The sequence below is a fragment of the Phymastichus coffea genome, unplaced genomic scaffold, assembly GCF_024137745.1.
Source record: "Phymastichus coffea isolate CEN01 unplaced genomic scaffold, Cenicafe_Pcof_1.1 PCOF00092, whole genome shotgun sequence".
Lineage (NCBI taxonomy): Eukaryota > Metazoa > Arthropoda > Insecta > Hymenoptera > Eulophidae > Phymastichus > Phymastichus coffea.
Genome location: NW_026706903.1, coordinates 830,637 through 848,998, shown reverse-complemented (window position 1 = coordinate 848,998; position 18,362 = coordinate 830,637). Strand labels below are relative to the sequence as shown.

At 32.3% G+C, this 18,362-nt stretch overlaps 4 protein-coding genes across 8 annotated transcripts; 2 read left to right on the top strand and 2 right to left on the bottom strand.

The window, feature by feature from the left end:
• The first annotated feature begins 947 nt into the window (after window positions 1–947).
• Window positions 948–4,116, top strand: LOC131669395 (uncharacterized). Its single transcript, XM_058944229.1, has 3 exons — window positions 948–1,528; window positions 2,413–2,586; window positions 2,669–4,116. Exons 1-3 carry the CDS (start codon window positions 1,307–1,309, stop codon window positions 4,100–4,102), a joined length of 1,830 nt encoding a protein of 609 aa, XP_058800212.1. The 5' UTR covers window positions 948–1,306; the 3' UTR covers window positions 4,103–4,116.
• Window positions 4,117–5,172: 1,056 nt separating this feature from the next.
• On the bottom strand, window positions 5,173–6,321 carry LOC131669397 (uncharacterized). Its single transcript, XM_058944232.1, has one exon. The coding sequence runs from the start codon at window positions 5,894–5,896 to the stop codon at window positions 5,303–5,305; it is 594 nt and encodes a 197-aa protein (XP_058800215.1). The 5' UTR covers window positions 5,897–6,321; the 3' UTR covers window positions 5,173–5,302.
• Window positions 6,322–6,489: 168 nt separating this feature from the next.
• On the top strand, window positions 6,490–8,260 carry LOC131669396 (upstream stimulatory factor 1). Of its 2 annotated transcripts, none has more exons than XM_058944231.1 (5): window positions 6,490–6,662; window positions 6,983–7,056; window positions 7,329–7,603; window positions 7,675–7,842; window positions 7,927–8,260. In XM_058944231.1, exons 1-5 carry the CDS (start codon window positions 6,622–6,624, stop codon window positions 8,140–8,142), a joined length of 774 nt encoding a protein of 257 aa, XP_058800214.1. In that variant the 5' UTR covers window positions 6,490–6,621; the 3' UTR covers window positions 8,143–8,260. The 2 variants fall into 2 exon arrangements, with proteins under 2 accessions (XP_058800214.1, XP_058800213.1); XM_058944230.1 differs by having other exon boundaries at window positions 6,983–7,077.
• Window positions 8,261–10,162: 1,902 nt separating this feature from the next.
• Window positions 10,163–17,032, bottom strand: LOC131669322 (V-type proton ATPase catalytic subunit A). 4 transcript variants are annotated; one of them, XM_058944117.1, is made up of 12 exons: window positions 16,891–17,032; window positions 15,284–15,370; window positions 15,097–15,209; window positions 14,562–14,927; window positions 14,437–14,493; window positions 14,224–14,318; window positions 13,875–14,146; window positions 13,619–13,802; window positions 13,422–13,539; window positions 13,074–13,354; window positions 12,813–13,002; window positions 10,163–12,352 (listed from the first exon to the last, which is right to left on the bottom strand). In XM_058944117.1, exons 2-12 carry the CDS (start codon window positions 15,354–15,356, stop codon window positions 12,260–12,262), a joined length of 1,842 nt encoding a protein of 613 aa, XP_058800100.1. In that variant the 5' UTR covers window positions 15,357–15,370; window positions 16,891–17,032; the 3' UTR covers window positions 10,163–12,259. The 4 variants fall into 4 exon arrangements, with proteins under 4 accessions (XP_058800100.1, XP_058800101.1, XP_058800102.1 ...); XM_058944118.1 differs by lacking the exon at window positions 16,891–17,032 and adding an exon at window positions 16,674–16,777; XM_058944119.1 differs by lacking the exon at window positions 16,891–17,032 and adding an exon at window positions 16,014–16,032.
• Between the last annotated feature and the right edge of the window lie 1,330 nt (window positions 17,033–18,362).

Here is an 18,362-nt window from a genome sequence, read left to right as displayed (position 1 = left end):
AAATATTTTTTTTTAAGTAAGTAATTTCTTTTTATAAATTACAAGAATACATTTATAAAAATGTATTTAGAGCATGCATGTTTAAAAAAAATTGTTTTTCACTCAGTCCGAATTTTTAAATTACACATCGAAATTATTAATTTCCGTTTTGCAATACGTTGTAATCAACTTATGATTGAAAAGCAAGCAAATGAAAATGAAAAAAACTTATTACTCAAGTATATCGCACAAGAATTTTTCTTTCAGCACCTCATTTTACTCTTATAACACGTTTTTCAGCACTAACAAGTATATACAAACCTGAATACATTCGAGTACATTCCCAATCGATACTTTTTTAATTCCAAGTTTCGTTCTACCTCAATATTAAAAAATATATATACATCGCTGCTTCAATCATCCTGCTATTGATGTCTGCTCGACTGAGTAATGCGAAAACAATGTGCTGTATAATTGTAAGCAGTTCGCTGTAAAAAAAGCTCGAGAATATATATAATAGAAGAAAAGCTTGACATAAGAAGAGAAAAAACAGGATGTGAATCATATCCACGTTGAATCTGGCTGAGGACGTCACGTGTTGTTTTTTGTCAATGCCGTTGAATCTACTTTAATTTATGACGCACCTATATATAAAAGCTAGAAATAATGTGATATAGAGAGATAATTAGCTTTCGCTAGAATGAATGTACTTTTGAAAGATAGATTGAAATTCCTCGATATTGTTCACTTTAAAAGCCAATAAAGTAATCGTATGATAACGCGATTGCAGTTGTGGCTATGATGTCACTGATCTAAAATTTTTAATAAATATCCTAGAATTTAAAGTTCATCAAAAATAAATCACCTTTATTCCTGAAATAGCTAATTAAAAAAAATCTAAATTCTTGAATTTGTCGCGCCATTTCTCGTTGTTTTCTGCTCATGCGCTTTTCTCGGCTGTCCCTCCCCCTACTCCTCCCCCACACGTGTATGCATTGTGCAGACTGCAGAATGCGCGAAGTCGCTCGTGCGCAAGAGTTATATTGCTTTTTTTATCGTCCGTGAAAAGAAAAATATATAGTGTGTACAGCGCATCTCATCACACGCACGCGTTCCTCGATTATATGCCGCATGTGTATCGCATGCAGAAAGAGAGAGAGAGAGAGAGGAGAAAGAGAGACACTGTCAGTGTAGTTGTGCGAGAGAAAAGATTAGTAATAAAATTAGTTTTCTTACTGCATTGAATTGTCTTATAACAAAGTCGACAGATGGGCTGAGAGAAAGGTGAACCGTCTCTTTTCGCCTCTCTCGCACGCCTTTATGTTGTATGCGAAAGAGAAAGGTGTATAAGTGTTCCCGTCTGTGTATACGCTTTAAAAGACTTCAGGTTCAGACCCACCCCGCGCGCGCCGTACCCGCCTGGTATTATTATTTTTTTTTAGTATTTTACTTTCCATTGATGCACAAGATGATGATGATGGAACCGGAGGAACCTCTACTACAGGGACTTTTGTTATTACCACCTCAGGGTATGCTGGGACAACTTAAGGTTCGTTATCTACCTGTTGCGCTTTATTCCGGATTGTTGTGAGCTTGACCTTAACCTAACCGATGGTTTTATTATTTTTTCGTTTCTTTCATTTGGTGCACTTTTTCGCCTTTATTATTTTGACTTTGCGCGATGATGACCTTCGATTGATGGAAATTATGATTTCACAAGGTGGCTGTATTAGCTTTACCCATTTGAATATCATTGACACGATTTTTCTAGTTAATTAAGCTAACGCCCCGCGACCAAAAGAAAATGATCGAAATTTTTGTGCATACCTTGAATATGTTCGATCGGTTGGAAAATTATTCTTTTAATTTCCTCTCGAACGAAAAATTATAAATAAATATAAAAACAATAACAGAGCTGGAATGACAGTTTTTTCCGAAATACGACATTGTCAATTCGTGTAATTGTAACAAAAAAATGAAGTACTTTCAATTATTTCTGCTTGAGAAAATACTTATTAGGATAATTAAAAATTATTATTTAAGATTATCAAAAGAACATATGTATAAAATGTCTAGTAGTAACAAAAATCTACTTCCTACTTAACTGGCAATAGTTCTTTAACATTACAAAGTAAAGCTTACAGATGGCAGGGGTATATATGATTAGATCATCATCAATTGATTAAAGAGATCACTATAGTGTAATTAAAAAATCATAAATTATTTTATAGTAAGCTGTCATTTCATTCTCTTTAAAGCTGATAATATTTCATGAATCATTGATGCTGATGACTCATAATGTCATTTGTTTCACATGAATACAGATACAGAGCTGTAATTTTATTATGATCTATTATATATAACATTCACTCATAAAATCAGATTTGCCACAAATGTAATGATCGATTTTTAAAACATTATATTTATTTTTAGAAAACATGGCACAAAAAATTCTGCCAAATTTTCAGAGCCAGTAATTATGGTATTCAGCGATTAGAAATTTATGACAATCAAGATGAAGCAGCAAGTCAACAACACACTCAACGTATCATTACTTTGGAAGCATGTGTCAAGATAGCACCAAGTGCTCAGACCAATGTTTTTACTGTGAGTGGTTTCAGTCAACTGTAAAAGTAAATCATACAATGTATTAAACTACAATAAACAAGAATAAAATTATTTTTAACAGCTGGTAACAAAAACTGGAGTTTACCACTTTGGCTGTTTATCCGAAAGTGACATGGCCAATTGGATAGGTGCCTTTCAATTAGTTGCATTTAAAGATGATACATCATGCATGACAGTAGAAGAAGACAATGATCTGTACTGCACAAGTGGAGAGGGCATTTTTACTGTTCGAATAGCAGAGACTGAAGCATCAAAGAAATGTGGTTTAGAGTTATGGAAAAACTACACTTTGATAGTTGGTGCAACAGAAATGAAACTGATGGACAATCATAAGATGCTCTACACTTGGCCTTATCAATATATAAGAAAGTATGGTTACAGAGATGGAAAATTTACTTTTGAAGCAGGTAGAAGATGTGGTTCTGGTGAAGGTGCATTTTGTTTAGAACATAAGAATCAGTTAGAAATATACAGATGTTTTACTTCGAATAAGAAGAAAATGAAACAAATGTTAAATGGAGAACATAGTCCAACTATAGAAAACAATGATGCTCAATTTCAAGCTGCCTTGTCAATGGAAGCAGGATCTCGATCACCTTTGCCACCTTCTAGTATAAATCTGTCAAAGAACCTTATTGACTTGGAAATTCCATCATTTTGTCAAAATTCACAGAAACCATTACTTTCACCAGTCTCTCCAACAGAACCAGTCAAACCACCAAAACCATTACTTTCTCCAGTTTCACCAACAGAGCCCGTCAAACCTCCACTTCCAGCTAAACCAAAACCATTGAAACCTCCACGTAAGCCTGTATTTACGAGTAAATTGGATAAGAAATCATTTGATTCTGAAATTTCTGATCCATCAGCTTCTGGCAAATACAGAAAGCTGAGCTCACCAACATCACCTGATCCACCAAAAAAGAATATAGTTGTTACAGATGATGAAAAACATTCCTATGATTTAGTTGAAGTTAGAAGTGACGCATGGAAAACTCATGGAATGGAAACTGTACCACATACTGAGAGGATGAAAGCATCAAAACAAGTGAAAAGTGACAAAGATGGAAATGAAGATTCTCATTATGAAACAATGTCTTTTCCACTGTCTGCCACTAATTCTGTCAAAAGTAACACTTCATCAATCATACATAATATACCCAGCCCAAACGATCCTCCAGATTATGATAGATTACAACATTTTGGATCGATACACAAAAACAAAAATAAGTCAGGATATAGGACACCTAATTGTTCAACCATTTCTTCTCAAAGTTCACAGCTTATGACTCAATCATCTATAGAAGCTAATCCAAATTCAAATAATTATGATGTTGTTGAAGATATGAATGCAGTTAGGTTAGCAGATGATAGTCATCATGGATATGGAATAATAAGAAAAAAATCTAATTCGTCTGCTAATATGATGGAGCCAAAACATAAGATTGTTAATGATACTGAATATGCCATTGTTTCTAAACCTAAACGAGTTTGAAAATTTTTTAAACTAAACCAAATTTAATGGCTTTATCTTCCTATATTGGTTTGTAAGAAATTTCCACATTTGTTAATTATATCATCAGGTTGCCATCAAGTCAATATGTAGTCAGATCGTGTCATGAGACAATGTCTTTCGTAACATATAAGTGTCATATTTCAGTAGAAACTCGTGCCTATGAGTAAAAAAATTTAGAAAATTTAAGACCTTTGAAATTTTTAAAAGGTAGCTGAATTCTGACATGATTCTCATTTTTTTAATGCGATATTGATTTCGTTCCTTGTTCAAATTTGATTAAGGTCTGTACATTAATCGACTGATTGAAATACTGCTTTAGTGTCTTATTGTTATAATGTAATAACTAGTTTTAGATTTAGGATAAGAAACTTGAACCAAATTTATACAAATATTTTTCAAATTTTTAATCATTTCGAGTTTGAACCAGTGTACTTACAATGACATTGTCAAATAACTAGTTGTTGTTATTGTTAAATTTAATCAATTTCTGATATCATCAGGAATAGATTTATATTTTTTAAATGATATTTTATATATATTGCATCCATTTTTTCATACTTAAAATGTAGATTGTAAGGTACCACAAGCATCTAATCGTGATATGTCTCTAAGTGTGACCAAAGAATGATGAATTGAGACTATGAGCAAAAGCAAAAAAATTTGTAAATTGCCATAATTAAAAATCAAAATTACATAATTCTAAAGTTTTGTAAGTTAATTGTTCATGCAAATAGTCTCTTGTGTGTCTTGTCATGTTATAGTAAAAAATGGACAAGTTTAGTAGAAATAATTTATTTTATATGCAGACTTAATATTCATTTATCTTTGCATTTGATAATCTAATTGCAATTTATTTGTTTTGGTATTTTCACTATTGAAAACATAGCCAACATTTATAATTTAAAATGTTGCTTACGTAATAAAATCAGAATAATCTAAACCTCAAACATCTAATAATATTATAAATTATAAGAATTTACTGAAATAGTATAGAAATGTATTTTATTAAAATTAATCAGTTTCAGCCAAACTTGTCCAGATAATGCGTCAAAGACAACTTTTTTAAATAAAACTATTTTATTTGTATATATATACACAATATTAAACATTTCTACCTATGTAATAATTGAAAAATAAATTTTTATACAAGAATTTATAACTACTCTAATTATTTTGCAATTATCTAACTTTTTCATATTTTACTTTATCAACTTCTTCAGTTTCTTCAACTGGTTTGATATTCTCTGTAATTTGCTTTTTTAACAAAGTTTCAATCCTTAAAGCTTCTTCGGTTGCTAATACTTCAAAATATCCTCCATGATCATCAGCTTTTATTCTACGAACGGTTTCACCTTTTTTTTTCATGATTGATTCAATATTTCTGTTCCCCTGATTACCAAACCATCCTAAATTATCAGCTATTAGATGATTATTCTTACATCCATCACAACGAACAATGACAACTCCTTTGTTATATGCATGTTTGGATATAAATTTATTAAAGTTTCTAGTGTTGCACTTTTTGCAAGTAAAGGAAAGTTGCAATTTTCCAGTAATTTCTGCTAATTGTTGCTTAAGGTTTTCATCTGAACTTGTATTTTCCACAGTTGGTTTCTGAATAAATTCTGACATAAATGTTCTCGCTATCGAAAAATTACAACGTTGCATGAATAAAGCTGGTTTTTGAATACTCTGCATGCTGGTAATGTTCTCTTGTAAATGTTGTAATGTCATCCTCAGTCCGAAACTAATTATTCGTCGCGGAGAAAACATTATTACCCTTTTTTTTATAGAAAATTTAGGTTATATTAATTGAATTACTTTAAAATTTATATTACTATCATAACCTCAACTGATCGAGTCAACATTCGTCGACGAACTGCGATCCGCTAAGTATTGCAGTAGGCAGTCCAACACCACGTGAATCGTGAAGCTAAATTATCGCGAAATGGTGAAATTTTGTTCTATCGTTGAAATCATAAGGAATTATAAAAGTTATAGAATATGATAAAAATATGTGGTAAACGTAAAAACAAATTTATCACATTTTTCATGAGAGAAACAACTTAAATTAATAACTCTATGAATTGTAAAAAATATATATTCCTATATAGTGATCCATAACATCGATCATTTCAGTAAAATAATAGAAGTTTGATGTGTTCTTTTTTTAATGGAATTTCAATATTCTAAAAAAATTTTACCAAATATTCATATTTGTAAATCAATTGAAAAAAAATTTGTATACAAATCACTGCGATTTTCAAGTTTTCTGTGTATCCGTATATAAAACATTAAGCGCTGTCGTATCGATCGTTCAGCGCGTGCGTCAAAAAATATGTGGTGGTAATAGATGGTGGTGGGAGTGTCGGTGTGCGCGGGCGCGCTGGGCTTAAGCGCCATCTTGTCTGAAACCACATGACCTCGTTACCGTGTCCCGTGACCAGCTCACGTGAATTTTCGCAAAATTCAAACGCTTTTTCCTGTCCGCCAAGGAAATGGACATCCTGGATCAACACCTGGACCAACAGGATGTAAGGTGAGCTCGTAATATTTATTCATTTACCTATAATACGTCATCAGTGAGCATCTTAAGCGTCATCAAGGTCACTTTATTAAACTCGTCTAGTGCGTGTGCAGTGCGCATTTTCCTCCTCTCTCTCTACACACACACACACATATATAGATTTATATTTATATATATGTATATATTGATGTATACACTCAGCGCGCTTATCTCGCGCGTGTCATTTTTTTTTCACCAATTGTACGTATACTTTGTTATGCGTTCTCACCAACGTAACCACCACTACATAGTGCACCTAGTGTATGTGATATTATTGTCTGTTTCATGTATAGCAACATCTCAACCAAGGAGGAACATAGCAACCCGAGCATCGTCATCGAAGAGGCTGAAATAGTTGACTGCGATGGTGAGCCGTGTTTTATCAAAAGTAACAACATTTTTTCAATAATATATATTATATAAATAGCTTTTGTTTGGTTATCTATTACCTTAAATGAAATTCTTCAAATGTAATTTTTTGTTGACATTACATTTCTGTTTAAAATCAATACAATAATATTATCAGAACATTGTTGTTAAACTAGTTTTACAGAATCTCTAATTTGTTTTTTAATAAAAATAAAAATGAGAAATATTAATGAGTTATTAAGAAATCCTAACAATTTACTGAATCGACAGGCGAAGCTGTAGGGGAAGATGGTATGCGATACCAAGAAACATTGGCATACAGGGTTGTACAAGTCAATGGGGCACCCAGCAGTGAAATTGAACTACCCGTGACTCAAGCACCATTGCAGGTGTTAACATCACCTATAAATGGCCAATTATACGTTATAGGAAGTGCAAATGACGTCTTTACAACTGCCCAGACCTCAAGATCTGTTATAGCTCCTAGGGCAACAGCTACTTTACAAATAGAAGCACCTCGTACTACATCCTCTGGTCTTAAGAAGGTATATTTATATCTTGATTTTCAATCAATTTTTCAAGTGCAATATTTTTATTAATAATTAAATAATTTTAGAGGGATGATAGAAGAAGAGCTACGCATAATGAAGTGGAGCGTAGAAGAAGGGATAAGATCAACAACTGGATATCGAAACTTGGAAAGATTATTCCTGAATGTAGTCCAGGAACTAATGGCAGTGGAAGTGGAGGAGAAGGAGGTGGGAAAGCTAATTACGAGACACAGGTAGACATCAATTTAACTGTTAATTGTGATTAAATATATTATATTTAAATGATTTTAAATATATTAAAATGTTAATTATTATAGAGTAAAGGAGGTATTTTAGCCAAAGCTTGTGAATATATAGCAGAATTACGAGCTGCTAACCAATCAATGGGACAATGTTTGCGTGACAATGAGAAACTGCGCCAGGAAGTTGCAACCTTAAAAGCATTAGTTACTAATCTTCGACGAGAAAATTTACATCTTAAATCTCAAATACCAACAACTCAAGATGCTGGAGATGTTCATATACTTCCTTAATTGATTATTTATTAATTTACGACTTTTTTCTGTACATATAAGTGCTCAGAGCATTCTAATCTTTCTTTTTCTTTTTTTTCATTGTAGTAAAAATAAGACTTTTGTTTTTCAAAATATGTCTGTGTGTCTATATATATATATATATATATATATATATATATATATATATATATATATATATATATATGTGCACATATATATAGTCTTGTTTAACTTTAGATGAATTGTCATATATTTTGCATCATTTTATTTTCAAGTATGTAATATTTTTGGAGAAGTTATATTTTTAAATAACAGTAATGATGCCTTAAAGTGTTGAAATGGCGATATAATTTTGTAAATAAAATCTTGATTTTTAAATTATTAGTATCTCTGATTTTGAAATCGTAACTTTGGTGACTTCAAATGTGTAGTATTATGTGATTTTTTGAGTAATAAGTTTTGTTTCCTAATATTTTAAGGTTGATATAAAAATTACTATTGTTATAAAAATTAATAATTTGAATAATTAGTTTTAAAGCTTAAAAATTAATAAACATTGTTTATTAATTTAGAATGTATATTCCCATTATTGCGAAAAAAATCTTTGAAAGAGAAAAAAATGCTTAATTTTTTATCAGAAAAATAATTTATCGAATATCTTTTTTATTTTTAATACAATTTTGTTGTTAGCTAGGAATAATCAAGTACGTTAGCGCTTAGAGAAATTGCGTTAATAATAAATTGTTGTATGTGACAATTGTTCAATAATCGAGTCCTAACGCAACTGTGAACACTTAGTGACTTTAATGAAGAAAAAATCGTATCTTGTCAATATAGATTCACGTGTATCACTAAATATAATGTAAAAACACATATACTTCTGTATATATGTAAATGTTTGTGCAAGTTCTGTAGAATTTGGCTATGAAACTTTGACTTTTCGCAGTTTTATTCAGCATTCAATAAAATGTATAGAGCGTTCCGAGAATATTAAAATAATATACTAATTTTGAGTCATGATTTGTATGTATGAGTTAACAGCACCAATTGAAACTGAAGACAAAAAATAAAATTGTAATTTGGTATATGAAAGAAAAATAATTTCAACTTAGTCAAAACTACAGACATTTCGTACAATTGGCGTTTAAAATTTCATTCAATTAAACACAAACGTGTACAAACTTTAACTCAAACATAGTATTTCAATAGTATGTTAATATATTTTCATATTAATATGCGATTCAAAAAAAATTCAAAAGGTATTCAGAAAAATCAATTGTAATAGAAGTTGTAAAATAGCATTGATGTATATAGCGCGGAGTTATTGTTATCAAATTATTAAAATGAAATTTGAAACTTAATTTAAAGAATGTATTATTTTCATTGATACCCTGGGTATATTAATATATTTTATCGATTAAATTATCATGAAACAAAAATCTAGTAATAAGTTTTATGAAATATTCTAAGATGTAGTAGAATGTTTAATTATTAGTATTTTATGTATAACGGGTAAAACAGTTGAAGAAACAACAAATTTATTGTGCATAGCTTTTATTTGTTTTTTTTTACATATCATACAATGGAAATGATACTGAAGCTGCTGGAACTGGACATAATGGAGAGCCTTTGCTAATCATCATCATCATTATCATCATTCTCAATTCTCAACTGCTATAACCCAGCACCTTGACATTTTTATTTTCTCTTCATCATTATATATAGCCTAGCATTCTTAAAACTGTTTTTTCTATATTAACATTGTATAACATTATTTAACGCCTATGTATACTTTCTGTTACGTTTACATAACATAATATATGGTACAATAGATAATAATACTCCACGATTCAATACGGATTAATCATCTCAAACAACGTTTTCTGAGTTATAAAAAAAGCTATCAAAAAGGTCCTCCCGACGCGCGAATCATCCGACGCCAAGGCCATCATTTTTTATTTTGTTCAATGTTTAATTATTTGTATTGTCGTCGCGCGTAAAACAGCAGGACCGAGAGCTTTTTTTTCAAGAGATGCGGTTATTGTACAATGATTAGAGCTTAATTGTTGCTTTCAATTTTATTTTTTTTGTGCATGCACGATGATTTCGACTTGAAAGGGTTTTTTGTTGTTGGAAATGCACAAAGCTGCTTCACAATCGATGGCGAGAGTTCGAATTTGATGTCCCTAAGAGAAAGTCTCCTTTAAAATTCATCTCTATCTTGGTGAAAGTGGGGCAAAAAAATATGTATTCCTAGGGATACGATGTTAACGCACATTTTGTTCAAACGCTTATGGATATCGAGATCGTAATTAATATTGAAATTTCACCCACGATCATCGTTACAATATATAAGAATTACAGTTTACAATTATAATAAACACATTATTTTTTTGTTGTTTTCTCTTCTCAAAAAAAGTAACGTTTAGGGGTGTCCTATTTGCTTTCTTTTTCTTTTATTGTCGTTAATGGGGTGTATGTATTGACAGTAGTACGAGCGTTCGAAATTCGCTCCAATTTATTTTGTTTTTTTTTCGTTTTAGTTTAATTTAATTAAGATTCACATCAAATAGTTATGTACAGCAATTGAATGATAATTTTTTTCATGTTCGTTGCAACAGGAGACAGAAGCACAGATAGCAAATTTGTGAGAACGGTCCCATTGTTTTTTTGAAAAAAATAATTGTATATAATCACATCCTTCAGACTACTACAAACTACTGCATGCACATAAACAATTATATAAAAAATTTGTCTATATACCGATTTTCATCAATTCCATCTAAAACTGCTCTACGTACTTTAATTATTGGCTCTAAGCACTTTGCTATTTTATATAATCATTTCCTTCAAGTGATCATCTTATTCTGAACTACAAGTGAGAAACCGCACAATTATGCTTTTTTTTTTAAATAAAAGTAATCCGATGTAGGTTTAACTAAAAAGCAACGAGATAATTCTTAGATGTCTTTCATTTGAGTATCGGTCCTAGGATTTCACAGTTTTTTTTAATTTGTTATGCACACAATTGATTGCAAATATCCCATTTACTATTAAATCAAGATGGAAGATTGAGGATAGTCGGAAATAATATAGCTTAGAAAAAAGAAAACTAAAGTATTATATTTTAAAAGCATGTCAGTTTCGTTTTCAAGGTGTGTACTAAGAAAATGGGTACAATATTTGTCAATCCACTTTATTTCTTGAAACATTGTGTTGTTATAGTTAAAGACGTTGAAAAATATATACGTAGCTTAAAAATTCTTTTTAAATTCATCGATTATATATTTTTCATGCAAATCTAATCGCAGGAGCCCTTTCTCCAAACAGCATAAACATTCTTTACTTAAAAATATAAATTCAAGTTAGTATATTTGCTTTAAAAAGGACTGATGTTTATACTTTCGTTCGTTGTCTTGAAAATGAAACTGATACTTGCACTTAAAATTTACAAATTAGCTCGTGTACTCATCCTGATTAGAAAACTTGATTGAAAACAATACAGTACAGTTCATAAATAGAATTAATTGCTCGAACCATGAAGTTGTTTTACCAATTCAAATTGGCAACGAAATATGTTTTATTTACATTTTTTTTATTTTTATTTAAATACTGTGGTATGAATGAGTAAGTTAAAACAAATTCTTTTCTTTTTCGTTTTGAATAACCATAAAATCATTTGATCACTAAAACTAACAATTCATCATTAATACTTTCATATAATGATCCAATTAAAATCAGATGAAAATGATATAATAATCACAAAAACAGTTCATTCGAAATGATTAGCTATTCATCATTGCATTCAATAAAATTTTCTAAGCTAGGATTTCCGTGGGTTTCGGATATGCTATGGAATGTTTTGATAGCACTTTCCGCGCTTAAGGTGTATTTTCTCTCAGATTGAAAAATTAATAATTCTACATTGGTCTAATAAAAAATAGCCATCAGCTAATAATTACGACCGCTCTCTTGTATCTCTCGATAATTTTTGAAAGTATATTACTTCTATGATATGACGGCATGATCTTTTTTTTTAAATAGGTACAACCCCAAACGACTGCAACTGGATTAATTTCCGATAATGGAAGTCCAGGCAGTACAATAACAATAAATTCACATATATTGCGAAAAATTAATCCTCTAAATTCCTAAACGCCTGTTGGATATCTTCATGAAGTTGATCGAAATCAGATCTGATCTTTGCCTCGCCATCTTTTACAGGATCCTGAAATTAATGTATTTAAAATGTTGATTTATTTAATTACACTTTTTTTTACTGATTTGACAAAATAAAAATCGCATGCCATTTTTTGTTGAGTTTAAAAAAGTAGAAGATTCTATATTCGACTGAATTTATTTTTTAATTTTTTTGTATGTTGGTTTTTTTTCTAATTTTTTGTATATTTTTGCATATCTCTAAAACAATTCAACTTATTTCGATGAGGATAAGCTCCTTCAAAGGTTAAGTTAGTGTATAATTTGTTATAATTAGATATTGATTGGATTTAATTTATGCAATCAACTTATGGAAGTATAAATCATTCGATACAAATCCAAAAATTTTTAGTATGAAACGTTCATTTTGGTTTCCGTAAGAACTAAATTTTTCCCCATAACCTTCAGCAGTAAAATAAAAAATAAAAATATAAGAAGTAGATTCAGTAATAAAATATTTATTAATTTACCTTGAATTTCATGGAACTGAGTTGGTACAGTATATTGCCCATACTGTCTCGGATGACGTTCCATGTGATTTTGTTATCAGATTGTGCTGTGGATTCAACGGCATGCCTAGCCATATCATAAAATGCAATCATATTTTTCAACATGCCGACTGTCTTGTAGAATGGGCAGAAACGATCATATGGCGAGTAACTAAAAATCAGGGTCGAAGTGATTACTATATACTTGTATAAATCTCAAAACAAAATTGTATAAAGTATTACCTGTTCTGTTGTAAGAAATCGTCCTTGAGAAGTTTGGCAACCTCAAGAGTGATTTTGTCAGTTTCGGCAAGAGAAGCTTTACCAACCAGCTGCACAATTTCTGAAAGGTCTTCTTCCTCTTGGAGAATTTCCTTGACTTTAGTACGCAGAGGAACAAATTCCTGGAAATTCTTGTCATAAAAATCATCCAGAGCACGCAAATATTTACTGTAAGAGATGAGCCAGTTGATAGATGGAAAATGCTTCCTCTGGGCAAGTTTTTTATCAAGACCCCAGAACACCTAAAATACATGTACCGTGAAAAGTTCAACTTTAAATTGTAAGCCCTTCTATGCTGCTTAAGTTTACCTGCACAATACCAAGTGTAGCACTGGTGACAGGATCGGAGAAGTCACCACCAGGTGGTGAAACGGCTCCTACAATACTGACTGAGCCTTCTCTATCTGGGTTACCAAGACACTTGACTCTGTAAAAATCATATTTGATTATAAATCTTTTTAGAAAAGCTGTATGATATTTATCGTTATATTAATAAAAGCATTTACCTCCCAGCACGCTCGTAGAAACTAGCAAGACGAGCACCAAGGTAAGCAGGATAACCAGAATCGGCAGGCATTTCAGCCAATCGGCCTGAAATTTCTCGAAGAGCTTCAGCCCATCGAGATGTTGAGTCAGCCATCATTGATACGTTGTAACCCATGTCTCTGAAGTACTCAGACAAGGTAATACCTAAAAATAATAAAATAATTCATTAATATTCTTTCACTCATTTAAAATTCATAATATAATTTTCAAAATTACCAGTGTAAATAGAAGCTTCTCGAGCAGCTACAGGCATGTTAGAGGTATTGGCAACAAGAGCAGTACGCTTCATGATAGATTCTGTAACTCCGTCTATCTCAACAGTCAGCTCGGGAAAATCTCTCAATACTTCGGACATCTCGTTACCACGTTCTCCGCAACCGACGTAAATAATAACATCTGAATTGGAATACTTAGACAGAGCTTGCGAGATTACAGTTTTACCGCAACCGAAAGCACCAGGAATGGCGGTGGTACCTCCTTGGACACAACTATTTATAAAAGTAAAAGGCATTCAAATTAATAATAGTTATTGGTGAAATTATGTTAAAATGATCGTAAAACTTACGGAAAAAGTGAGTCCAACACACGTTGACCAGTCAGCAGAGGATGATTAGCCGGCAATTTCTCTGTAACTGGACGCGGTTGACGTACGGGCCACACCTATGATTGAAAACAATGAGTAAGTAAATGTTCTATTTTCAATTAAAAAAGAGTTACCCAGAAAATTAAGTGCTTGAATAAATACTTCTAATTTTAGAATAGTCAGTGTATAAATTACCTGTAGCATAGTATACTTTGTCCTTTCTCCATCAAATTCTGTCTCCAAAACAACATCCTGTAGTACAAAATTTTAAACATGAGAATTTGATAAAACAAGCTTTAATTCAAGATGTAGCAACTTACCTCAACAGTGTAATTACCAGCAGGAGCACAATACACTACAGTTCCCTTACTTTTAGGTGGTAGAATCATTTTGTGCTTTACCAATGTATTTTCATGGACAATACCATATAAATCACCTCCTGTAATGTGGCTACCAACTTTGATGTTCAAGGGATTAAATTCCCAAGATGTAGTGCGAGCCAAAGCAGGAACATTCACACCTTTAGGGATGTAAATTGAGCTAGTCAGCTCATTGATATCTTTCAGTGGACGTTGGATACCATCAAAAATACTTCCTAAAATACCAGGTCCTAATTCTACAGATAAGGGTTTGCCAGTACGTAGTACTGGATCACCAACTGTGACACCACTGGTTTCCTCATATACCTATAATAATGTATTACAGTTTAAATTTTCAGTTTAATTTAAACTCTAATCTAACAATGGGTCTTTTTAAAAAACACAATTAAATAGAATACTATACAAATTGGATGGTGATAATAAAAGTTATATTTTACATTATAATATAATATTCTAATAAGTAGAGTTTAGTTACCTGAATGGTAGCCATGTCACCTTCTAAACGGATAATTTCACCTACAAGCTCGTGGTAACCAACACGGACCAACTCATACATAGCTGATCCAGACATTCTCTCTGCCGTAACGACTGAAATGGATCATTTTTTCATGAAAAATAAACTTACACCTAGTTATTTATATTCCAAAAGTAAAAATATTTACCAGGACCAGATACAGCATAGACATATCCAAATTTATGCTCCTTCTCCTCATTTGCAATCTTTGGCAGCGTCATTGTGACCAGTTAATCTGTAAATAACAAATTTACTACACTTTTATGTTACTGTTTTATCAAAAATCAACATAAAATATGAACATTGCTCCAAAACACAACTGATAATCTCTGACTCAGAGTTTTCATTTATTCCACATAAAATTTTAGTAAGCATGGACAAATTAATTTTGATGAATACGGCCTAACATGAATAACCGAGCAAAACTAGATACGCAGCACGAAAATATAAATAATTTAAGACGCAGCAGAACGCGCTCAAGAAGCATTCCGCTTTAATTGAAAATCACGTGATACATCTCACACTCACGAGATAGCGAGTGCCAAAAGTGCGGAGTATCTTGTGGTGAATAGTTACCAAGAAATTTATCAATCATCAACGATCCCTAACACAATCGAGAAACACTTGCTGTCCTTTCGGACATAAAACAGTGTGAATCCAAAAACAAAAAACTGCCGATAAAATCAATGACGAGATATGTAAATGTTTAAGACACTTTCTTTGACACCTTTAATTTAACGATCACAGACAATAAACACGTCAAATGACTTGTTTTACAATATCAAGATGCAAATAAACATAAAGTTATTGATCTTGGGAAAAAAATGAAACAAAAAAACGAATGCAGCAACAGCAGCGACGACGTCTTTCTTTCTCACGTGAGCGCTTGATGTAGGCGTAGCCCTTCCTCCGCGAGTCGCGCTGCTGCTGCTTGCCTGGCTGGCGGAATTATGCTGTTTTTACGCTTGCAGATACTTTGTATAGCTGCTCTCCGACTCTCCTGCTATTGTATTTATGTAACTATTAATAACGGACCTTTTTGTTTACTTTGCTATTTTCGATATGGAACTTTTGTACACAAATTATGATGCACGGTCGACATAAATGATTACCAGTACATGTGGTGATCAAACACATCTTTGAGGATCCGAAAAAAATTAGTTCGAGGAAACAAAATAGCTGCACTCTAATATATCACACGAACATCATAAATAAATTAAACTTGTTGGAACAATACAGCAGCACGGGAAGATTCGAACAATTACATCACCATAAAACTTAGTATAAGAATCTTTGCTACCGAAGTAATTGTACTTTTTGCATCTTTATGAATAATCTGCCTAATTTATTCGACGATGTAAATTGCGTTCACTTATCGAATTAAACCTCTCGACGAATCGCGGGATTATGTGCCTGTGTAAAAACAGCATAAGCTCAGCAGCCGTCTGCTACCTAACAGTAATCCTCGGCGCAACGCGCACACATACACACAGCGAAAAACATAACAAAGATCTGCGTGGTGGAAAGGTAAGACTTACTTCAACAATATTGTTCTCGGTTAAAAGTCGTCAAGTTTAGCCTTGATATTAAAAAAATCAGCGACGGCAAGTTATGGCGCGCGATCGATATTGCCCTGGCGCCCCAGTCACACGTACACTCTCACACAGTGTCTGTCCCGTGACTTTATCCCTCTTACGCATACGCACTCATAGTTACTTAGGACAGCAATGAAGGGGTGATCTGAATGAGACTTACGATTTATGTGGACGTTAATGCCTGTAGCACTCTGACACGGATATGACGATCACCGATTGTTGCACTGCACCCAGTCTGCGGGAAGTCCGGGCGTGCTGCTGCAGGCTGCTTGATTGCTGCTACAGTTTGCGATGGCTGCTGATGGCACTGTGTGCGAACGCGGGTCAGCTGACTGCACGTGTTGCCAACGTGCGACCAATCGCTGATCAATCCAACGAGAGTTGACCTTCTGATTGGTCGAATGCTGTGTTTAAGCTGCACGTGTCTAACCGCGAAGTTTGAATGTTTTAGAAGTTTAGTGAAACTTGCAAGGAATAGTTAAACGTAAACAAGGTTTGGAATGATGAAAGTCAAATAACTGGTAATATTTTTTCAAAATAAATCAACATTGAAGAATAATATCGAATGCTTGTCGTTTCTTTAAATACTTTCTCGTTATGTAACTGACAAATTACAAACTTCGCATTTCTTTATATCTGATTGAGAAAGCTTAATTAACGTAGCAAAATCCAATCGAGCGCCGATACGAAAAGTAAATTGATTGTTGGTAAAGAGGAGACACTTAGATAAGCGTTATCAATGGAGAATGTGCAGATTTCATCTTTAACTTTAATTTTTTTATTATGTATAAATGCATTGATAGCTCCATAAAATTATAAATTCAAAATTTGACGCTCTTTTAAATTGTCTAATATCATCTAAAGTATTTATGTATTTTTTAAATAAAATAGATAGCTATTGCCTATTGTATAAAGTATGCAGTATTTTTATTTTTATATATTTTAAAAGTAAGATAATTCAACAGTCGATCCGAATTTTATTTCTTTTCAGACGCTAAGTTTTTTTAAATAATAAATTGAATGTTCTAAAATAACAAGATTCTCTCTTTCTAGTACAAATTTACAGAAACATAGCATACATTTAACATTTTTTTAACGAAAGATATTTTACAACAACAAATAAGATATTTATATTAATCTTTATACCGTTGTTCTCAAATCCGCATCGAACAGCAATGCTACAACATGGCATCAATCTTAATAATACTCAAACAGTGTATATTCAATTCGGATATATATTTTCAATTAAAAAGAAAAAAAAAAAAAAAAGAAAAGAAAACGCAAACAATCAGCTCGAAACACAAATTATCTTTATGTAAGTGTAAAGTTCAGTAAACAAAAAACCATAAAAAGTAGACAAAAAATAACGAAAAATAAAATTGCATAGAAGTATGCGCACGTTCACGACACAATCCTCGACTTAGGAATTGAAGTCCCCAAAGGCGCGGCAACCCGGTTTTACGGCATCAAGGACACGCGAAAGCAGCTTCTATTGGAACTCGTCGCGACGGCGACGACGAAAAAGCGCCGCGACGGCGCCTGGCAGCTGTTTACTCGTAAGTGTGTGTGCATGTTAGCGAAGTGTTTTCCAGTGGGAAGAGCTTTTGCTACATGCGAATTTTCCTAGTAACA

What these genes read in the sequence shown, in the direction of transcription:
- LOC131669395 (XM_058944229.1), top strand. Translation starts at nt 1,307, where the DNA reads ATGCGAAAGAGAAAGGTGTATAAGTGTTCCCGTCTGTGTATACGCTTT. An exon ending in GTATGCTGGGACAACTTAAG is followed by an intron (nt 1,529 to 2,412) that starts GTTCGTTATCTA and finishes ATTTATTTTTAG; the next exon opens with AAAACATGGCACAAAAAATT. An exon ending in CTCAGACCAATGTTTTTACT is followed by an intron (nt 2,587 to 2,668) that starts GTGAGTGGTTTC and finishes TATTTTTAACAG; the next exon opens with CTGGTAACAAAAACTGGAGT.
- LOC131669397 (XM_058944232.1), bottom strand. Translation starts at nt 5,896, where the DNA reads ATGTTTTCTCCGCGACGAATAATTAGTTTCGGACTGAGGATGACATTA.
- LOC131669396 (XM_058944230.1), top strand. Translation starts at nt 6,622, where the DNA reads ATGGACATCCTGGATCAACACCTGGACCAACAGGATGTAAG. An exon ending in TGAGCCGTGTTTTATCAAAA is followed by an intron (nt 7,078 to 7,328) that starts GTAACAACATTT and finishes CTGAATCGACAG; the next exon opens with GCGAAGCTGTAGGGGAAGAT. An exon ending in CATCCTCTGGTCTTAAGAAG is followed by an intron (nt 7,604 to 7,674) that starts GTATATTTATAT and finishes AAATAATTTTAG; the next exon opens with AGGGATGATAGAAGAAGAGC.
- LOC131669322 (XM_058944117.1), bottom strand. Translation starts at nt 15,356, where the DNA reads ATGACGCTGCCAAAGATTGCAAATGAGGAGAAGGAGCATAAATTTGGA. An exon ending in GTGACATGGCTACCATTCAG is followed by an intron (nt 14,928 to 15,096) that starts GTAACTAAACTC and finishes ACATTATTATAG; the next exon opens with GTATATGAGGAAACCAGTGG. An exon ending in TTCTACGAGCGTGCTGGGAG is followed by an intron (nt 13,540 to 13,618) that starts GTAAATGCTTTT and finishes TGATTTTTACAG; the next exon opens with AGTCAAGTGTCTTGGTAACC.